Raw genomic sequence first — 18,689 nt, 5'->3', positions numbered from 1 at the left:
TGTGGGTGGGTGTGTATGCATTTGTTTATGCCTTTCAGGCCAACATGTTAGTTTGTCCTTTGCTATATTTTGTTTTCTTGTGTTTTAGAGCCTGTACGTTGAGCACAAACGCCAATTGTTGGAAATGGCAGAGGAGAAGAGTGGTCTTGAGCGACAGTTAACCGACGCCAAGGAAAAAGAGCAGAAAACGCAGCACTTACTTGACACAGAATGTGGAACATCATCTTCACTTCAACAGCAGCTTCAACTGAGCGAGGAGAGTTTAGCTACTGCTGCCGAAGAGAACACACGCCTGTCCAATGCGATGGATGATGGCATATCCGAGATGAGAGCACTGAAATCACAAGTGTTTGAACTTCAACAACAACTTAGTGTTTCCAGGCATGAGCTGGAGGCAAGCAATGATGCTGCAGCTACTCAAAAAGAACACCTGCTGGAGCAGGTGGGTGAGTTACGTCTGGAGCTCGATACTGTGAATCATGTTCTCCAGGAGACCGGCAAGAAGTACACCGCATTAGTTGGTAACAATGAAGCCCATCAAGAACAGCGCAAACACTGGCAGCACCTACTACACACAGCTCACGACAAGACCAGTGATCTAGCACGGCAATTGGAGCTAGCAAACAATGACCTAACGGTGGAGCGTGAGCGACACCACTCAGCATTTGTGAAGCTACAAGCCAAGTACGACGAAGTCTGCCTGGAACGCCAGAGCAGCCAGCAGCAAATTGCCATTGTCAAGACGCAACTAGCCAGCCTTGACCAAGAGAAACAAGATGTTCAAGATTCGTTGACATGTCAACAATCAACTACTTCTGAGCTGGAGACGAAGTGTGCCCAGCTAGAGCAGAGCTTGGGAGAGTCTCTTGAGCGTGCTCAGAAGCAGCAGTCCAGCCTCACCGAACAAGCTGCCCAGCTGCAGAAGAAGCTTGAGGATCATGATGAGACTGGTCGTGAAATCCTGTCTAGCATTGGCCAGGAAATAGCTACTCTGCTACAACGTATGACTGGCAGCGAGTGGAGTGCACTGGATGTAGATGCATCATCAACTGCTCAGCACCAGAATATCACCAGTTTGCTAACACATACTGGTGAACAACACAATGAACTGCTGGAGAAGAAGACTAACTTGCAAGCAGAAGTTGATGGTCTACGCTCTCGGGTGACTGCTCTATCGAAACAAGCTAATGACGATGTGTCGAGCCGTGAACAGCGCATTGCCATGCTCACTGCTGAACTGGAACAAGTGCAGGCATCGCTGGTCGAGAAGACACAAAGCATCACAGATCTAGCTAACAGCGACCTGATCGCTGAGCGTGAGCGTCATCGGACAGCATTTACGAAGTTGCAGGCAAAGTACGATGAAGTCTGCCTGGAATGCCAGAGCAGCCAGCAGCAAATTGCCATTGTCAAGGCGCAACTAACCAGCCTTGACGTAGAGAAACAAGATGTTCAAAGCACATTGACACGTCAACGGTCAGCTGCTGCAGAACTGGAGGCAAGGAATTCACAGCTTGAACAGAACCTGGGAGAGTCTCTGGAGCGTGCCCAGAAGCAGCAGTCCAGCCTCACCGAGCAAGCTGCCCAGCTACAGAAGAAGCTTGAGGATCATGATGAGACTGGTCGTGAAATCCTGTCTAGCATTGGCCAGGAAATAGCTACTCTGCTACAACGTATGACTGGCAGCGAGTGGAGTGCACTGGATGTAGACGCATCATCAACTGCTCAGCACCAGAATATCACCAGTTTGCTAACACATACTGGTGAACAACACAATGAACTGCTGGAGAAGAAGACTAACTTGCAAGCAGAAGTTGACGATCTACGCTCTCAGGTGACTGCTCTATCAAAACAAGCTAATGACAATGTGTCGAGCCGTGAACAGCGCATTAGCATGCTCACTGCTGAACTGGAACAAGTGCAGGCATCGCTGGTTGAGAAGACACAAAGCATCACGGATCTAGCTAACAGCGACCTGGTTGCTGAGCGTGAGCGTCATCAGACAGCATTTACAAAGTTGCAGGCAAAGTACGACGAAGTCTGTCTGGAACGCCAGAGCAGCCAGCAGCAAATTGCCATGGTCAAGACGCAACTAGCCAGCCTTGACCAAGAGAGACAAGATGTTCAAAGCACATTGACACGTCAACGGTCAGTGGCTGCTGAGCTGGAGGCAAAGAATACACAGCTCGAACAGAACCTGGGAGAATCTCTTGAGCGTGCTCAGAAGCAACAGTCCAGCCTCGCCGAGCAAGCTGCCCAGCTGCAGAAGAAGCTTGAAGATCATGATGAGTCTGGTCGTGAAATCCTATCTAGCATTGGCCAGGAAATAGCTTCTCTGCTACAGCGTATGACTGGCAGCGAGTGGAGCGCACTGGATGTAGATGCATCATCAACTGCTCAACACCAGAATATCACCAGTTTGCTAACACATACTGGTGAACAACACAATGAACTGCTGGAGAAGAAGACTAACTTGCAAGCAGAAGTTGACGATCTACGCTCTCAGTTGACTGCTCTATCAAAACAAGCTAATGACAATGTGTCGAGCCGTGAACAGCGCATTAGCATGCTCACTGCTGAACTGGAACAAGTGCAAGCATCGCTGGTTGAGAAGACACAAAGCATCACAGATCTAGCTAACAGCGACCTGGTTGCTGAGCGTGAGCGTCATCAGACAGCATTTACAAAGTTGCAGGCAAAGTACGACGAAGTCTGCCTGGAACGCCAGAGCAGCCAGCAGCAAATTGCCATGGTCAAGACGCAACTAGCCAGCCTTGACCAAGAGAGACAAGATGTTCAAAGCACATTGACACGTCAACGGTCAGTGGCTGCTGAGCTGGAGGCAAAGAATACACAGCTCGAACAGAACCTGGGAGAATCTCTCGAGCGTGCTCAGAAGCAACAGTCCAGCCTCGCCGAGCAAGCTGCCCAGCTGCAGAAGAAGCTTGAAGATCATGATGAGTCCGGTCGTGAAATCCTGTCTAGCATTGGCCAGGAAATAGCTACTCTGCTACAACGTATGACTGGCAGCGAGTGGAGTGCACTGGATGTAGACGCATCATCAACTGCTCAACACCAGAATATCACCAGTTTGCTAACACATACTGGTGAACAACACAATGAACTGCTAGAGAAGAAGACTAACTTGCAAGCAGAAGTTGACGATCTACGCTCTCAGGTGACTGCTCTATCAAAACAAGCTAATGACAATGTGTCGAGCCGTGAACAGCGCATTAGCATGCTCACTGCTGAACTGGAACAAGTGCAAGCATCGCTGGTTGAGAAGACACAAAGCATCACGGATCTAGCTAACAGCGACCTGGTTGCTGAGCGTGAGCGTCATCAGACAGCATTTACAAAGTTGCAGGCAAAGTACGACGAAGTCTGCCTGGAATGCCAGAGCAGCCAGCAACAAATTGCCATTGTCAAGGCGCAACTAGCCAGCCTTGACCAAGAGAAACAAGATGTTCAAAGCACATTGACACGTCAACGATCAGCTGCTGCTGAGCTGGAGACGAAGTGTGCCCAGGTAGAGCAGAACCTGGGAGAATCTCTTGAGCGTGCTCAGAAGCAGCAGTCCAGCCTCACCGAGCAAGCTGCCCAGCTGCAGAAGAAGCTTGAGGATCATGATGAGACTGGTCGTGAAATCCTGTCTAGCATTGGCCGGGAAATAGCTACTCTGCTACAACGTATGACTGGCAGCGAGTGGAGCGCACTGGATGTAGACGCATCATCAACTGCTCAGCACCAGAATATCACCAGTTTGCTAACACATACTGGTGAACAACACAATGAACTGCTGGAGAAGAAGACTAACTTGCAAGCGGATGTTGACGATCTACGCTGTCAAGTTAGTGCCCTCAGCAAAGTCAGCGATGATACATCCAGCAAGGAGCATCGTGTGCTCACACTGTCTACCCAACTAGATCAATTGCAGACAGCACTGCTGGAGAAAGCAGATCGTATCACATATCTTGAGAGCAAGCGAGGTGACCTGCAACGGAATCTGGATGAAGCAATGCAGGCGAAAGCGTCTATGAGGCACCAGTACGTCCAGAGTCAAGCAGCTGAGACAGAATCCAAACTGTTTGCTGAGCAAGCATCTACTAACTACCACTCATTGCAGAATGAAATGGACACTCTGATTCAACAATACCAGGCTGAGAGTGATTCTTCCAAAGCAACATGTAGAGCTGTGATGGAAGAAGCCAAGAAGCGAGGTGAAGAGGCGACTGCAGAGAAGCAGGAACTGAAGGATGAGCTAGAGTGTATGCAAGAACGAGTAGAGCACTATAAGCACATGACGTCCACAATGGAGACACAGTTAAAACTAGCCACACAGCAACTACAATCTCAGCAACAGCAGCGAGCCAGTTTGGGGCACAACAACAGCGGCAGTGGCAGTGGCTCGTATGGTCGCATGGCACAACCGGGCTATGAGTCAGTTCATAAAGAGTTTGACACTGGCAGGCACTCTGTGTCACAGATTGAGACGTTGCAATCTCCTGTCGACAAACTCAATGATGACATTTCATCGTTCTTGACCGGCACTGATCGACAGCAGCGGCGTACCAGCATTCAACCCACTACCAACACCACAAGCCGTGCCGAGAAAGAAATGGAAAACAGCAGGAATAGTGGTGGTCGTGCTGAGCGCAGTGGTCGCTGGTCGACTGCTACAGCATCATCTCGGCCGCCATTTGCATGGGGGGATAATATCAGTGGGTCGGCGAAAGAGGAAAGTGATGATGATCTGAGTGAAGGCAGACTGAAGGAACTGCAACGGCGTAATACTATAGCAGCGGCTCATTTGAAATCCACATACCCAGTTGAGTTACAGGTTGATGACCGCAAAGCAAGCATTGGCAAGCGCAAACGACCTTCGTCAACGACCAGCAGCACTAGCAGCAATACCAGCAGTCAGAGGGCGTCAAGTCATCTCTCAGCTATGCCAAGCGTTGCAGAGGAACAGCCTAGCAGTATTTCCAAACCAGCGCCAGTGGAATCATTTGCCATGGAGTTCTCTCCACCTAGTAGTAGACGTAGCAGCAGTATGCGGCAGTTACCAGCAAAAATTGCTGCTATGAAACGCTCTGCTGCGAGTGCTCGTCATGAGGATGAAGATGATGATAGCGGTGACAGTGCAAAGCGACGCCAGACATTCCTCATTGCCTCGCCAAAGCCAAAGGAGAAGGCTGCTGGTAGTAGCAGTTTTAAGTCACGTGTCACTGGCCGTGCTGTCACCAGTGCTCTTGCTGACAATGCCAGTGGCCGCAGTAGCAGAGGCAGCAGTAGAACCGCTGATGTTAGTACTTCGTCTAAAGATGTCGTCACCAGCAGCAGTGGAAGCAGTAGCGCTCGCAAGGCTAAGCTACCAGCTCACTTACAAGCTCGCATGGCATCTTATCAGCAGAAAGCTAGCGAGAAAGCGGCTGCTGCAGCTGCAATCAAGTCCTCCACAGCATCCAGCAAGAAGTCTCGCCCACTGACACACAGAAACAAGGTGTAAGTGAGTTGTTATGCTTTGCACTCAATGTAGCATAGCATGCACCAATATTATTGGGTTTAAAACGTTTTGTGCTGATGCATAAGTTAGTTGAGGAGAGGTTTTTGTTTTTTTGTTTTGCCCATTTTTTCATAACCCATGATTAAATTTTTACAAATTTTGCATGCTCATTCTCCCGAGTCATGCTCATACTAGCCATGAAATGAAAGCTGCCACCGCATATGCCCCCTGCCAATTGCTGTCTTCTTCCCAGCGCTGCCCCCCCCCCCCCTCCCCCTCCTTGCAAAAGGATTCTTGCTGGAATAATGTGCTGTTATTGTTACTACGCCATCTTCATGTGTACATTATTTTTATTGGCATCATAATGCTGATGACGTCACTTCAAGGAAGTTGTCACGATGACGTGGGAGAGAATATTATATTATGGCAAGAAAGGTGGCAGAAAGAACAAAAATTAAATAGAAATGGAAAACAAGGAAACACCAAGTTATGCATGCATTGAGAAACTATTAAGAAAACAAACAAAAAGAGAAAAATGAAGAGAGGTTCTTTTTAACAACTTGCAATGTTCCCTATTTTACATTCGGAAGAAAGAACGTCTCCTGATAATTCTATGAATTTTGCTGCGCCCCTATATCAACTTGAGAACGAAAGAATTCCAGCAATGCTACTTGTGAATATCTAGCGTAGTACTGGATACTGCACATCACATACATGTATATACGAATGAAGCCTTGCCAAAACCACCATGATTCAGTTACACGTTGAATACATCCGAAAAATACATCTCGTTGCGAAATAACGTTACGTACCTGCAGGGACACAATAAGGAACATGGACACAATGAGGAATGAGGAACAGATATACAAGTAAGTTTTCAATCGCTCAAACTGATAACTTTCTTGGCAATAACTCCAGATTGTTTTGCCTTCTCTTCTTTTGAGGAAGAAGCTCGTAACGGGTGGTTAGTTAGGCAAAATGCGAGGAATTCTTTTCCTCAATCCCTGCATGCACCCAGTGGGTGAAGCGATGGGGCCGAAAACACCTTGTTTTAGCTGGTTTCACAGCATTCAATGTTTCTTCCTCACTAAAGAAGAGTGCTGATTCAGATGAAGATCATATCAGATAAGCTTGGATGCGGATGGTGTACCAGGATTCCTATATCCACGATCGCTAGGTAGGCCCTCCAAATTGCTGATTTTCGTTTTTTGAATAAAATTTAAATTTGTATACCATCCAAAGTATCAATCTCCAATATTGTTGCTGGATAAAATGTGCACAGATACACCACCCCAATCCAGCTTCTATTGCCAAAGCTACCACACTCGTCTCTTGTACTAAGGTTATTCAGCGCTGTATCCGGGATGGTTTCCTCCCAATGTTGCCGGATTTCCTCAACAATTTGCTATGTGTTATAAAATGACTTCGCAGCTTAAAATTGTTGTCTCACTTCAAGTGTCAGCTCATGAAAGTTAACGTAAGCTAAGCTAATGTATTGTCTCTCATACAGTTAGCCCGGACACGAGAGGCGTTCTCAAAGTGGTCAAAATCGCCGCCACGTATATGCAAAGGTACGATAAAATAAGGTGGGCTGAAATCTTGAATACTGACTTCACGTATTTCTATTCATTCAAACCTTTTAGACTACCAGCAGCCGCCCTGGTTTCAAGTAGAGGAGAGAGAGAGAGAGAGAGAGAGAGAGAGAGAGAGAGAGAGAGAGAGAGAGAGAGAGAGAGAGAGAGAGAGAGAGAGAGAGAGAGAGGAGGGGGGAGAGAGGAGTTGCACCAAAGAAAGTCCAATATCACCATCTCCCAGTGTAGAATGTCATGCTGTCCCAACTTTCACAGCAGATCCCCTGCTCATAATAACAGTCGTCTTTGAACACTGTAAAAGCATCCGGCAAAAGTCAAGTCCGCACACTCACATTGTATGTATCTGTACCCGGACATACCAAGTTACAATGCACAGCGTCATAGGGGCTGAATTCTAGAAGTCGACTCACACTTTCCCCTCTCCGTTCACGCTTTCATGCTGCCGGAGACACCCTGGTGGAGAAAAAGGATTGCACAAAGGAAGAAGAACATTACTACACTCCTGGAGCAAAATAATCAATGAAGCCCAAATCACCATCTACCTCTTTACAGAGTTGTGCCCCTGCGATTCTGAGCTTTACTTTCCTACGTATTTCAACAGACCTAGACTTTCTGGCCAGCACATTTGGTCCCTAGCGCCGCAAATGCAAGCCTTAAAAAATAAAGTTTAACGAAACACAGCATCTAGCTTGCGCCGGCATCGCGCAGTGGCGGCCCGAGCTTGACGCCCTTCCTACGTGGCGAGGGTGGTTCTCATGCCAGTTGCGTACTTGGCAGCCTCGTGAGCTGTCGACACGTCTTCAGAATCGCGGTTACAATGGGCGCCCTTCAGTGGCATGAGCACAGGTGCCAGGGTTTTTTCTTTGTTCTTTTTTGTTTCCTCTTCTCTTTGACCTTTGCTCCCCTTCTACCAGGCATGTCTTCATGTTACAAAAATATGTAATGGCACTAAAAGATAGTAGTTAGGGACTCAGCAGAGTCAAGCAGGACACATCGTGTCGGTCCAAGTTGCAAAATACAAGAAGCACATTATCCCCGAACAGCTGTATGGTTGTGTGGACGGGCGTATGGGTGCCTGCGATCATGTGAGGGCATGTGAGGGGGAGTGATATTTAATGGATGTTTTGTCGAAGTCGTGGGATTGCCATGAAAGTCAGTTTTTTCTTCTTTTCCTTTTTCTTTTTACCAGTCATACCAAGAGTATACAACCCCCTGGGGGGTTATAAATTTATACTCTTGGGCGTACATGTACGTGGTGCACAATGCACGGAGTTCAATTAGATCTGCTCTGCACGTTGGAAGTCAACAGTTTCGACACTAGCGCGCTGGCTATGTACAGTATACAAGTACCGGTACTAGCAAATGGTCGTGCAGTAGGCAGTGGGAGCACAGAATAACTGTACAATGTCATGTACTTATAGACCCGGAGAGCAGAAGTCTGTGTACTGTTGACCAATTTTTTAAAAGAAGCGCAACAGCCGGTCTGGCGATGTCTTCACCTCTCTACTATCTTGTTTTTAACAGAGGTTATCTGTCTTCTTCAGTCCAGGTCCGTTGTCGTTTCCTGACGAGTAATTGTTGAAATATATATTTTAAAAAAGGCGTCATTTTTTTAAGTAATGCAATAAAAAATAATTATTTGTGCCGTCATGTCCACATGTACATATACACACACACATTTCATGTTACTGATCAGTGACAATATTCCACTGAAGAATGTCACAAGAAAACATTCTGGATACAAATCTTGCTGTTTCGCTTTGTGTGTGTGTGTGTGTGTGTGTGTGTGTGTGTGTGCGTGTGTGTGTGTGCGCGCGCGCGCATGCGTGCATGTGTGTGCGTGCGTGTGTGTGCGTGTGTGTGTGTATGTGTAGACATGACGGCACAAAATAATGCTTTTCATTGTATTATAATATTATATAGTTGAGATTTTTATCTCAGTGAAAATAAGAAAGAACTTGGCCAAGAGAGTTGCTATAAGCGACAGCCTTCGTAGATGAAGTAAACACTTCTGATTGTGGTGTTCACGAAATCAAGCGGCACATGGACACCAACACGACAAGCATTCAAAGGGACTGCAAGATATGGCTGATCTGCGCTGTTCTCCTTTTTATTGCCTCTTCCAATACAGTTTACCTGAAAACGATTGCGTCATGCATTGGCCTACACTTCTGATCGGGGCAAATTCTCTTTTTTTCTCCTGTTTGGTGGTAAATCCGGAGATTTCAGCCGAAACCAAGGGAATTCATGTGTGTTGTAAAGGAATTGTCATTTGAGGTGGCTGACCAGCATACAATTCGCCATGACATTTTTGAATTTGCCAAAAATCGTGACCTAATCGACATACCCATGGTATAGATAGGAAGGAGCAGATTCCTTTACTGAATACCCACATGGCCTTGGTTGGAGGAGGCTGCGGTATAGCGTCCAATCCTTATTCCCAACTGAACACGGTCGAATACGGGCCCATATACGATTCCATGCCAATGCGGGGGAAAGTGCGCGAGTTTGATTGGGAGTAAAGGAGGAAGGGAGCGTCTCAGCTTCCTCAGACCGAGACCATCCAACTGGCACCCCGGCTCGAAGACAACCGGTGAAATTTAGATTTTAGACCATACCTCTCCTAGTGTGAATGTGCACTATAGCAGTTAGCAATTATAGCAGATAGAATTGAGAGCTTTGGCAAAGCCGCCGCGCACAGCGATGCAGCAGGTCAAGCAAAAAGCGCCGACTCACGCTGTATACATACTTTACAAGTTAATCAAATAATTCCATTACTCGTAGTATTCAGTGTCCCGAGTCAAATACTCTTGGTCCGAGTAAGCCGAGGCGCTCCCTTCCTCCTTTATTCCCAATCTAACTTGCCACTTCCACTGAAACTGGGTGAGTGTGCCCTACCAGATGAGGTTAAAAGATTCTGCTGAGCAGAGCGGTTGTAGGGCGGCACAAAAGAAAACGCAATGCAAAGCTGTCACGTGTAGAAAGGTGCGGTGGATATGAAAAAATAGAACACAAAGCAATGCAAAAGAAGACAATCACGGGATGAAAGTGTGCGGGATGAAAGTGTACGGGATGAAAGTGTGCGGGATGTAATGTTTAAATATGTGTAAAGGGACCGTCCAAAGGTAAAGAAAAAAAGTGACGGTGGTGACAAGCTTGTTTCCTTATCATTGGGATGATAACTCATCAGACCAATGGAGGTTCTGTGTGGGAACAGTCCCTTATCAGTCGATTTTTTAGAAGTGAAAAGAACGGCATTAGCAGAGGTGTGAATCTACACATGCTTGTGTGTAAGAAAATTTGATAGACGCTTTGTCTTTTTCCACGCAATAAAGGGTGCGGGGCCTATTTTTGTGTCAAGTTGGTGCTTAGCCCATAGATTTCTCATCACTTTGTTTAGACCAGTGAGGCTGGGGTGGTAAGGGATGATAAGGCGAGACCAAAATAAAATCGAGATTCCCAGGCAGGACCCATGTGAAATTGGTGCGGGCGGGCGAATTCTATTTTTTATTTTTTTCCCCATGTATGCACATGACTATATGTGTGCATGCCATGTTGAACTTTTTTCCAGCATTTTCTGGTAATTTTTATTCAATTTTTTTGCAGACGACAGGTAGGTACGCTGTTAACCCGTTCAATTTTTCTATATTTCGGCCAACGATGGCCCTGATCTGTACATCAGGGAGTCGTACAAGCTCGGGTTTGTGTGACTCCACGTCACAGATCTACTCACACGATCAGTACTGTACATGCATGAACTGTTTAAACAAAAATTGGACTTGGCTCGATTTTGGTGCGGGAGGGCCCGGGAATCTCTATTTTTTTTTGGTCTCGCCTAAGTGGAGGTGTGATGTTGCGTGTAACGCGGCTGCGACTACAGATTGAGGGTAGCCATGCTCGACAAGTTTACTAGACAAAAACGACCTGGTACCCAGGGATGCAGCTTCTGTTGTTGAGCCTCGATTTGCTCGGATCATCTCTCCGAGCGCCACCGCTTTCCACGTATGGGTAGGGTGCGAGTATCTTGGTGAAATGTATTGGAATTTGTTTGTTGTTTTGAAATTAATTTTCGATTCAATTTTACCATCCACGATTTTTAGGTGCAAGTCCAGCATAATAATGTCTGTGTTGCTGCTTTCATGTGTGAATTTTACTGGACAATTAGAGGTGATGGGTTCGCGTAAGATTTGTTTAATATATTATATTTACTTCGAAGTATTAGATACTACCGCGAACAAGTCGTGAATGTATCTCTTGGCCAGTAAGGAGGAGGCAAAAAATAAAGAAAGGTGGAATTTTTCCATGCGGAACATGAAAATGTTAGCGTAGGCGACCACTGCGGGGCTGCCCATCGCCCATCGCCCCGTTACCCGTTTCTTGCGTAACTTACACGTATACACCTACTTCCCCGGGCAACCGCGTACAGAGGAACAATACGCCCGCATTTTCTCTCGGTCCAACTGGACACCGCCACTACAATCACTGCCCGTTGAACTCATCGAGTTCAGGATGGAACTAGGGACTACACTAGACACATACAAACCAAAACCCACAAAACCTAATCTAACACAAGAGGAACAGCAGGCGCTAAAATCCCTCCAGGACGCCAACCTAATTGTCTGTAGGGCGGACAAAGGCTCTACTACCGTTGTCATGCCAACAACAATGTATGTCACCCTTTGTCTGGACCACTTACAAAATAAAGATACATACGAAATTGTTACTCAAATTCCTGACATCCAACAGGTCCTAACTACGGCACTGGACCCCATTGCCAAAGACCTGCACAAACGCCTCCGTAAACAACTACGCACATCGGGTAACAGCACACCCAACTTTTATGGCCTCCCTAAACTACACAAAAACCCACTTAAAATTATACCTATAGTATCTTCAATTCTCTCACCAACCTACTACTGGTTGATAAATATGGTGGTAAAGACACACCTGGCAATATGGCGGTAAACACACGCCTGCCCACACACGCTCTCTAGGCTGCAAAGTTCTGGCACAGAGCTCTCCTTCTCACCACCACCACCATCAGTTCGCGCCTGGCGCCTGGTCGATGCATGGCTAGCGGTATCCGGCATAGCAGGCTGGTTTATCAAGTAGCGCATGGCACATAGATGATGACACAGCAACGACATAGCTCGATTGCGACGTACGTTTTGTCCCCGCTGGACTCATCAGGCAATCTTCTTCTTGGATGTCTTCATACGGAGCTTGACTCGGGAGAATGAAGTCGAAGACACCACTGCAGCTGTACTTATGGTTGATAAATATGGTGGTAAAGACACACCTGGCAATATGGCGGTAAACACACGCCTTCCAAAAACACGCTCTCTAGGCTGCAAAGTTCTGGCACAGAGCTCTCCTAACGCACGTCGCAATCGAGCTATGTCGTTGCTGTGTCATCATCTATGTGCCATGCGCTACTTGATGTACCAGCCTGCTATGCCGGATACCACCAGCCATGCATCGACCAGGCGCCAGGCGCGAACTGATGGTGGTGGTGGTGTCAAGCTCCGTATGAAGACATCCAAGAAGAAGATTGCCTGATGAGTCCAGCGGGGACGAAACGTACGTCGCAATCGAGCTATGTCGTTGCTGTGTCATCATCTATGTGCCATGTGCTACTTGATGTACCAGCCTGCTATGCCGGATACCGCCAGCCATGCATCGACCAGGCGCCAGGCGCGAACTGATGGTGGTGGTGGTGAGAAGGAGAGCTCTGTGCCAGAACTTTGCAGCCTAGAGAGCGTGTGTGGGCAGGCGTGTGTTTACCGCCATATTGCCAGGTGTGTCACCATATTTATCAACCATAAGTACAGCTGCAGTGGTGTCTTCGACTTCATTCAACCTACTACTGGGCCTTGTTTATCCACTTCACACTTTGGCCCTCAATAGTTAAACATCCATCCACATTAATTTACTCTGCAGATCTACTCACTGCAAGTAAGCACCTTCCCATCACGGAAGACACTTTTTTTGGACGCTGAGTCGACTGGTTTTGGTCCAAGAAGGCTGCGATGCAGCGTTAGCCCTTATTCCCATTCGAATCCGGTTGAGTAACCGGTCACGTGCTCGTGCGTACACCAGTCGCCTGGTTAACGCAAGGTTCAACTCAAAAGCTACAAGCGCAGCCACATGTAATAAACAGGAACGCTGTATTTTTGCCGCCGAGTCGACTGGTTTTGGTCCGAAAAGGCTGCGATGCAGTCCTTATTCCCAATCGAACACGGGTGAGTAAGCGGTCACATGCTCATGCGTACACCAGTCACCTGGTCACCATGCCCGCATGCTACAACATATGGACCAATCGCGGTCATCCGTGCTTTTATAACAACGAAATGGCGCTTTTAGTGACTTTTTGCATACAAATCCCATCTAGTAGGGCACAGTCTAGGCACCGGCGGCCCATGATAATGCTAGTTATACCGTATATTCTCTATTATAAGCGCCGTGCTTATATTTATTCAACACCCCTCTACCCCGTGCTTATATTGGAGACCGCGCTTATATTGTTTCAACCAATACATCCATACGGAGCAAGAAGAAATACATGCTGGATATCATGCATGCAGCATTGATTTCCACCAAGACCGTGCTAATAATAGAGACTGTGCTTATAATGTTTCGAAAGGTGCTCACAGTGTGCTAGTATTAGAGACTGTGCTAGTAATGGAGACCTGTGCTTATAATAGAGAATATACGGTATGTGGAAATTGTGCTACTAGCACTGCTAGTTATTTGAAGCAATTATGCTAGTTATAATGCTAGCAGTGCTGATAGTGCTACAAAATGGCAATCCTTGCTGCAGGAAATAATTGCTTGCAGTCACTCGGAATATGGTGGGAAGATGTCAGCCACATACATGTACGTCAAGTTGCACCCGATATCTCCTTCTTTACAGGCCCGTCGCACTGACATAGGAGGTGGGCGGCCATGGAAGGGGGGGGGGGGCCTCCCGTAAAAATTCAAAATCTTCCAATTGCAAAGCATTTCTGGGCATCTGGTGCCATGTCAGTGTACATGTAACTACAAGGAAAGACTTTTTGATTCTGCAACAAACCAAGAAGACGCTACGATCGGGGACAAGGATTCTTCATTATCCTCCCCTGGGAACAAAATTCAAAAATTGAAGCCAAATGCAAGCATTTCCAGGCATTTGGTGCCCTTTCAGTGTAACTGCAATGAAAGACTTTTTGATTCTGGAACAAACCACGATCGGGGACAAGGATTCTTTGCGCTGAGCTGCGTTCATCGTGCTTTGTTGCAGTGTGCTCCAAAAAAATAATAAACGGCCGAAAAAGTGGGGCGGCCTCAGCCGCCCGGCTGTGACGGCCTTGCTTTAGTTCATCTACCTCCTTGTTGAGCAGGAATGGAATCAGCTGAGCCATGTAAGTGCTATAATTATGTTAGACGTCCGTAACCATGGTAACCACTCTCCAGGAGAGGGTGCAGGTAATCCACCTCAATGAGCGGAATTCCAGCCTTCAGGAAAGCCTCAACAATGTTGGCCCGCCGAACAACAATATCTTCTGACACAGCTTGTGATTGGCCGCTTCCCGCCAGGTCAGGCGTGCTTCCACTTGCAAACTTTTCCCACGAAGCAGTTAAGTTATTGCCTGTTGGTGAAGTTTCGCCCGTTTCTTTCCCTGCACATGTTGCTGGCTATCCACATGCGCTTTCACAATACATGTACTGGCTTTATACTGATCGTAAAGTCACAGGCTATGCAGTAGAGTTCCCTTGCAGAAACTGAGAGGTACTCGCCCCGGAATTCTGCAATCCAACCGTTGGTGCTGGGGCGAGGAGCTGCGGTGATTTCCCACCCGACGCTCTCACATGCTTTGCCTCGGTACTCTGGTTCGAGTCGCTCGACTTCCCACTTCTAGCAAACAATCTGCATCAGCAGCTGGTTGTGCTGCTGGAAGACTGTCGGCTGCCACATTATTTTCCAAGTCAGAGCTTTCCTCTCCGCTAACAAAGCCATTGCTCTCACTGCTCTCATTTGTTTCAAAACCAGACGCCAGTGCCTACGCTTCCCGTGGCTGCCATCGAACCAACAAATTTAACAACAACAAGCTACGACAGTACAACTAGTTTGCTCACTTCTAGCAAAGGACTCACCACTTTCATATTTCACTGTCAACATGCTAAAGCTGAAGGCCAAAATGATTACTAACTTGGGAAAGACTCGCCGTATCGTTTAACTTGAAAACAAGCACTGCAAACTTGCAAAACAAATTAAATATTTGCAAATCGAGTGCACTATACTCCAGGAAGTCAGTTTGAACAACTATTACCGGTACTTCGTAAACGTAGCGAACATGCTACTAAACGGCTAGTCCTGGCAACAGTGGCATCCGGCTTACACTTTCATTACATCAGTACATGTACAGAGGGCTGCATGCCAGCGGCAGCGTTGCAGGAAGCAGCAGTGTGTCTCTCTGCACTCTAAAAATAGCGTTTCTTTTCACGGTGGTGCCAACAGACTGGACGTAGTGCTAGTTTCACACATCGATTGTGCTAGACAAGGTCACATTTGGAGACTTTATGCTAGGGCAGTGCCGGTCTTCCCCACATGGGTCATTAGAGCGGTTGCGCACAACGAAAATTCTTAGAACAGTAATGAAATTGTTTTCATTAAAATGAAAAAAGCTAACGAATATTCATAAACCGTGAGGTTGCGCACAACGTGTGAAATTTTTCGTAGTGGGTTGACGCGGCAGCCGTGCGGGTGCGAAGAGTCAAGACAGGGAGTTGTGATATTATCAGCATTTTAGTACTCCAACGGATGAAAAATAGTTTCATAGATCTATAGTAAAAATAAAAAGGACCAAGAAACTTCAAGTTACGCTATAATGTCCACTAACACCACCAGTTACTAAACAATCAGCCCATGCGATAATGTTGCACGACACTGACACTGAAGTTCTACAACTAGCATGAGCTGATTGTGTAGTAACTGGTGGTGTTAGTGAACATTATAGCGTAACTTGTAGTTTCTTGGTCCTTTTTTCATAGATCTGCTCTGTTTCGGTCGCGAAATCTTACGAATTTTCGTTGTGCGCAGCCTCTCTATTATGCTAGTTATTATGCTAGCATTATCCGCCGATGCATAGCGCAGTCACCCAGTTTCAGTGGAAGTGCGCGAGTGCGATTGGGAATAAAGGGGGAAGAGAGCGTCTCAGCTTCCTCAGACCAAGACCATTCGACTCAGCACCCCGAAGACTGCAACCGGTGAACATTTGATTTAAGGGTATACTTCGCTTTTTAACAGCGGTCACATGCTGATGTGTACATCAGTCACCTGGTCACCATGCCTGCAGGCTACAACTTACAGCCCCATGGCCAGCAATCGAGGACATCTGGGCGTTGTAATATTTGTACTCCTCCGAGGTGTGATTTTTGGCGTCCTCGGCCAAGCACAAGGAAGCCACCTGTCAAAAAAAATGAAGAAAACGGTTGTTGTTTGATCCTTTGGTGTAATCTTTGTAGCTAGTCGAAGCAAGTTGCTGTTTGGAGCAGAAACGCTGAAATTGACTATTTTCTGCATGTACTCATGCATGTACTCATGTACTCAGGCATGCAGTCTCACTCGTATTTTAGCTCTCTTTCTGGAATGGATGCTGCTCTGCGCCCCTTGGTGAACATTTCCTGCGCTCGTGGAGCAGCTGAAAAGGACCACTGGTATGTCTGGTTCCTGGTTTGAAAGTGGAGAGTCGACTTTTGTGCCTTGAAAAAGGAGTAGAGAGTGATAAAGGTACGTCTGTAGCTTATTTTGAGTGCTCCTCGTACATTTTTGATCGTGATAGAAATTCTCAGACCAAAGTCAGCGCGATGATGGCCGATCAGTTTTCTTGTGGATTTTTTAGTTGTTTCGTCTCGTATCTATGTCAGTATCGTGATGGTGAAGTGGAGAGGGTGATTTTCTTCCTCTGGGCTTCGTTCGGCCGACTTTGCTTCGTCCTCGTTGAAAAGTGATGCTGAAAAAACGTTCGATTCGCAAAATTATGTTGATTTTGAATGTACGTGATGACATGCGATTGCTGGCTATGCAATAGCACGCTTTCCTGTCACGTAGAGCCTTGGTATGAAAGTTGTAGCCTGCAGGCACGGTGACTAGGTCACTGGCGTACACATCAGCACGTGACCGCTTACTCAACCGTGTTCAATTGGCGATAAGGGCTGAACGCAGTATCGCAGCCTTCTCGGACCAAAACCAGTCAACTCAGCGTCCAAAAGACTACAGCATATGGGCCAGTCTCGTTCATCCATGCTTTAATAAGAACGAAAAGGCGCTTTTACTAGTCTTTTAGTGATATTTTGCATATAAATCCCCATCTAGTAGGGCGCAGTCACCCAGTTTCGGTGGAAGTGGCGAGTTCGATTGGGAATAAAGGAGGATGGGAGCTCGGCTTCCTCGGACCAAGACCATTCGACTCAACACCCTGAAGACTACGAGTAGTGAGATTTTGATTCTGGACCATACTTCCCCTTTAACGTTAGCGCCCATGACTCCTATGAGTGGTTCTCCTAGTTCACCACTATGACAGCATTTGCACAATCTTGATACGGAGAATAGGCCGCTATGACGCTATAGTCTTACCTGTCACTGCCTTGGGCTACAGCCTACAGGGCCGGCTAACAATCATTCTTGGTTGTGCTCAGTCACCTGCCATTGCCCTCTCTGTCACTGTGTCACGTGAATACCACTGAGAAACTGCGGCATGAAAGGGCCAGGACATGTGGATGCCTGGTGCTGTGAGAGGCTCCGCAGTCCACATTGCCAGAGCTGGGGGCTCCAGACAATCGGCAAGCTGCCACCACACAGATAAGAAATGCAGAGACCGAACAACGGGGGTAGAGGTGAAATTATTTGTACATAATACATATCATTGATTACAGATAGCAAGGGCATTGCTAGAGATCATGAATATGAAACACACTGTGACATGTTATGATGTACAGTGTCACTGCTTCGCACTCCATTTCGCCGCCACAATGTTCGATGCTATACAGTGTGCCGGGTGCGTTTAGGAGAAGCGAAGCCAGGTGAGTTTGCAGCTACCCACCACTGGTCCAGAAGTACCCCACATCAAGAGTTTGTGTACTCTTGCAGCCTACATAATGGTGGGTGATATGAACCAGCTAAAACAAGTACAATCATGTTCTAGTACATGTCAACTACCGTAGTACCGAGGAGTATGAGTACCAAGCCGCTACTCACGTCCTTGTTCCGCGGTGCAGCGGTCGACATCGGAGGAAAACACGGAGCCAAGCCGACTCTGACGAAGTACTCTGGGTCCGAAGATGCAATACGTGTCGTCGCAGGTGTGTCACGCAAGAAACTTAGTTGCGAAAGGCTGAACACCATGGACACAATCAAAACAGACGACGAATGCTAGAACAGTAACTGCTGTTACAACTTACCGTAAGGCTGCGAGTCTAGCAAGACGGATGAGAGCGAAATGAAGGACAAACGTCCTCAACGAGCACTTGCAAGACGAAAGTGATACTCGGGAGGTTCGTCGTCGGTAGCTATTTTCTTGGCGGTGCTACTCCGAAGCAGGTGAAAATCTTCT

At 47.0% G+C, this 18,689-nt stretch overlaps 1 protein-coding gene and 1 long non-coding RNA gene across 3 annotated transcripts in view; one reads left to right on the top strand and one right to left on the bottom strand.

Moving 5' to 3' along the window:
* The window catches only part of LOC135817581 (nuclear mitotic apparatus protein 1-like), a 17,046-nt gene extending 11,155 nt beyond the window's left edge, over positions 1–5,891 (top strand). Inside the window, exon 13 of the mRNA XM_065330795.1 lies at positions 89–5,891. Coding sequence (XP_065186867.1) covers positions 89–5,509 — 5,421 coding nt within the window. The 3' untranslated portion in view covers positions 5,510–5,891. The remainder of the gene's footprint in view (positions 1–88) is intronic.
* On the bottom strand, positions 5,839–18,689 carry LOC135817592 (uncharacterized). 2 transcript variants are annotated; one of them, XR_010553562.1, is made up of 4 exons: positions 18,335–18,689; positions 17,714–17,924; positions 7,509–7,551; positions 5,839–6,318 (listed from the first exon to the last, which is right to left on the bottom strand). It is a non-coding gene; the product is annotated as an uncharacterized LOC135817592 (long non-coding RNA). The 2 variants fall into 2 exon arrangements; XR_010553561.1 differs by lacking the exon at positions 18,335–18,689 and adding an exon at positions 18,304–18,327.

Source organism: Sycon ciliatum, chromosome 5 (genome assembly GCF_964019385.1).
Source record: "Sycon ciliatum chromosome 5, ocSycCili1.1, whole genome shotgun sequence".
In the NCBI taxonomy this organism is placed as follows: Eukaryota; Metazoa; Porifera; class Calcarea; order Leucosolenida; family Sycettidae; genus Sycon; species Sycon ciliatum.
The sequence above is the reverse complement of the archived record's forward strand: the minus strand, read 5'-3'. Positions and strand labels throughout refer to the sequence as shown.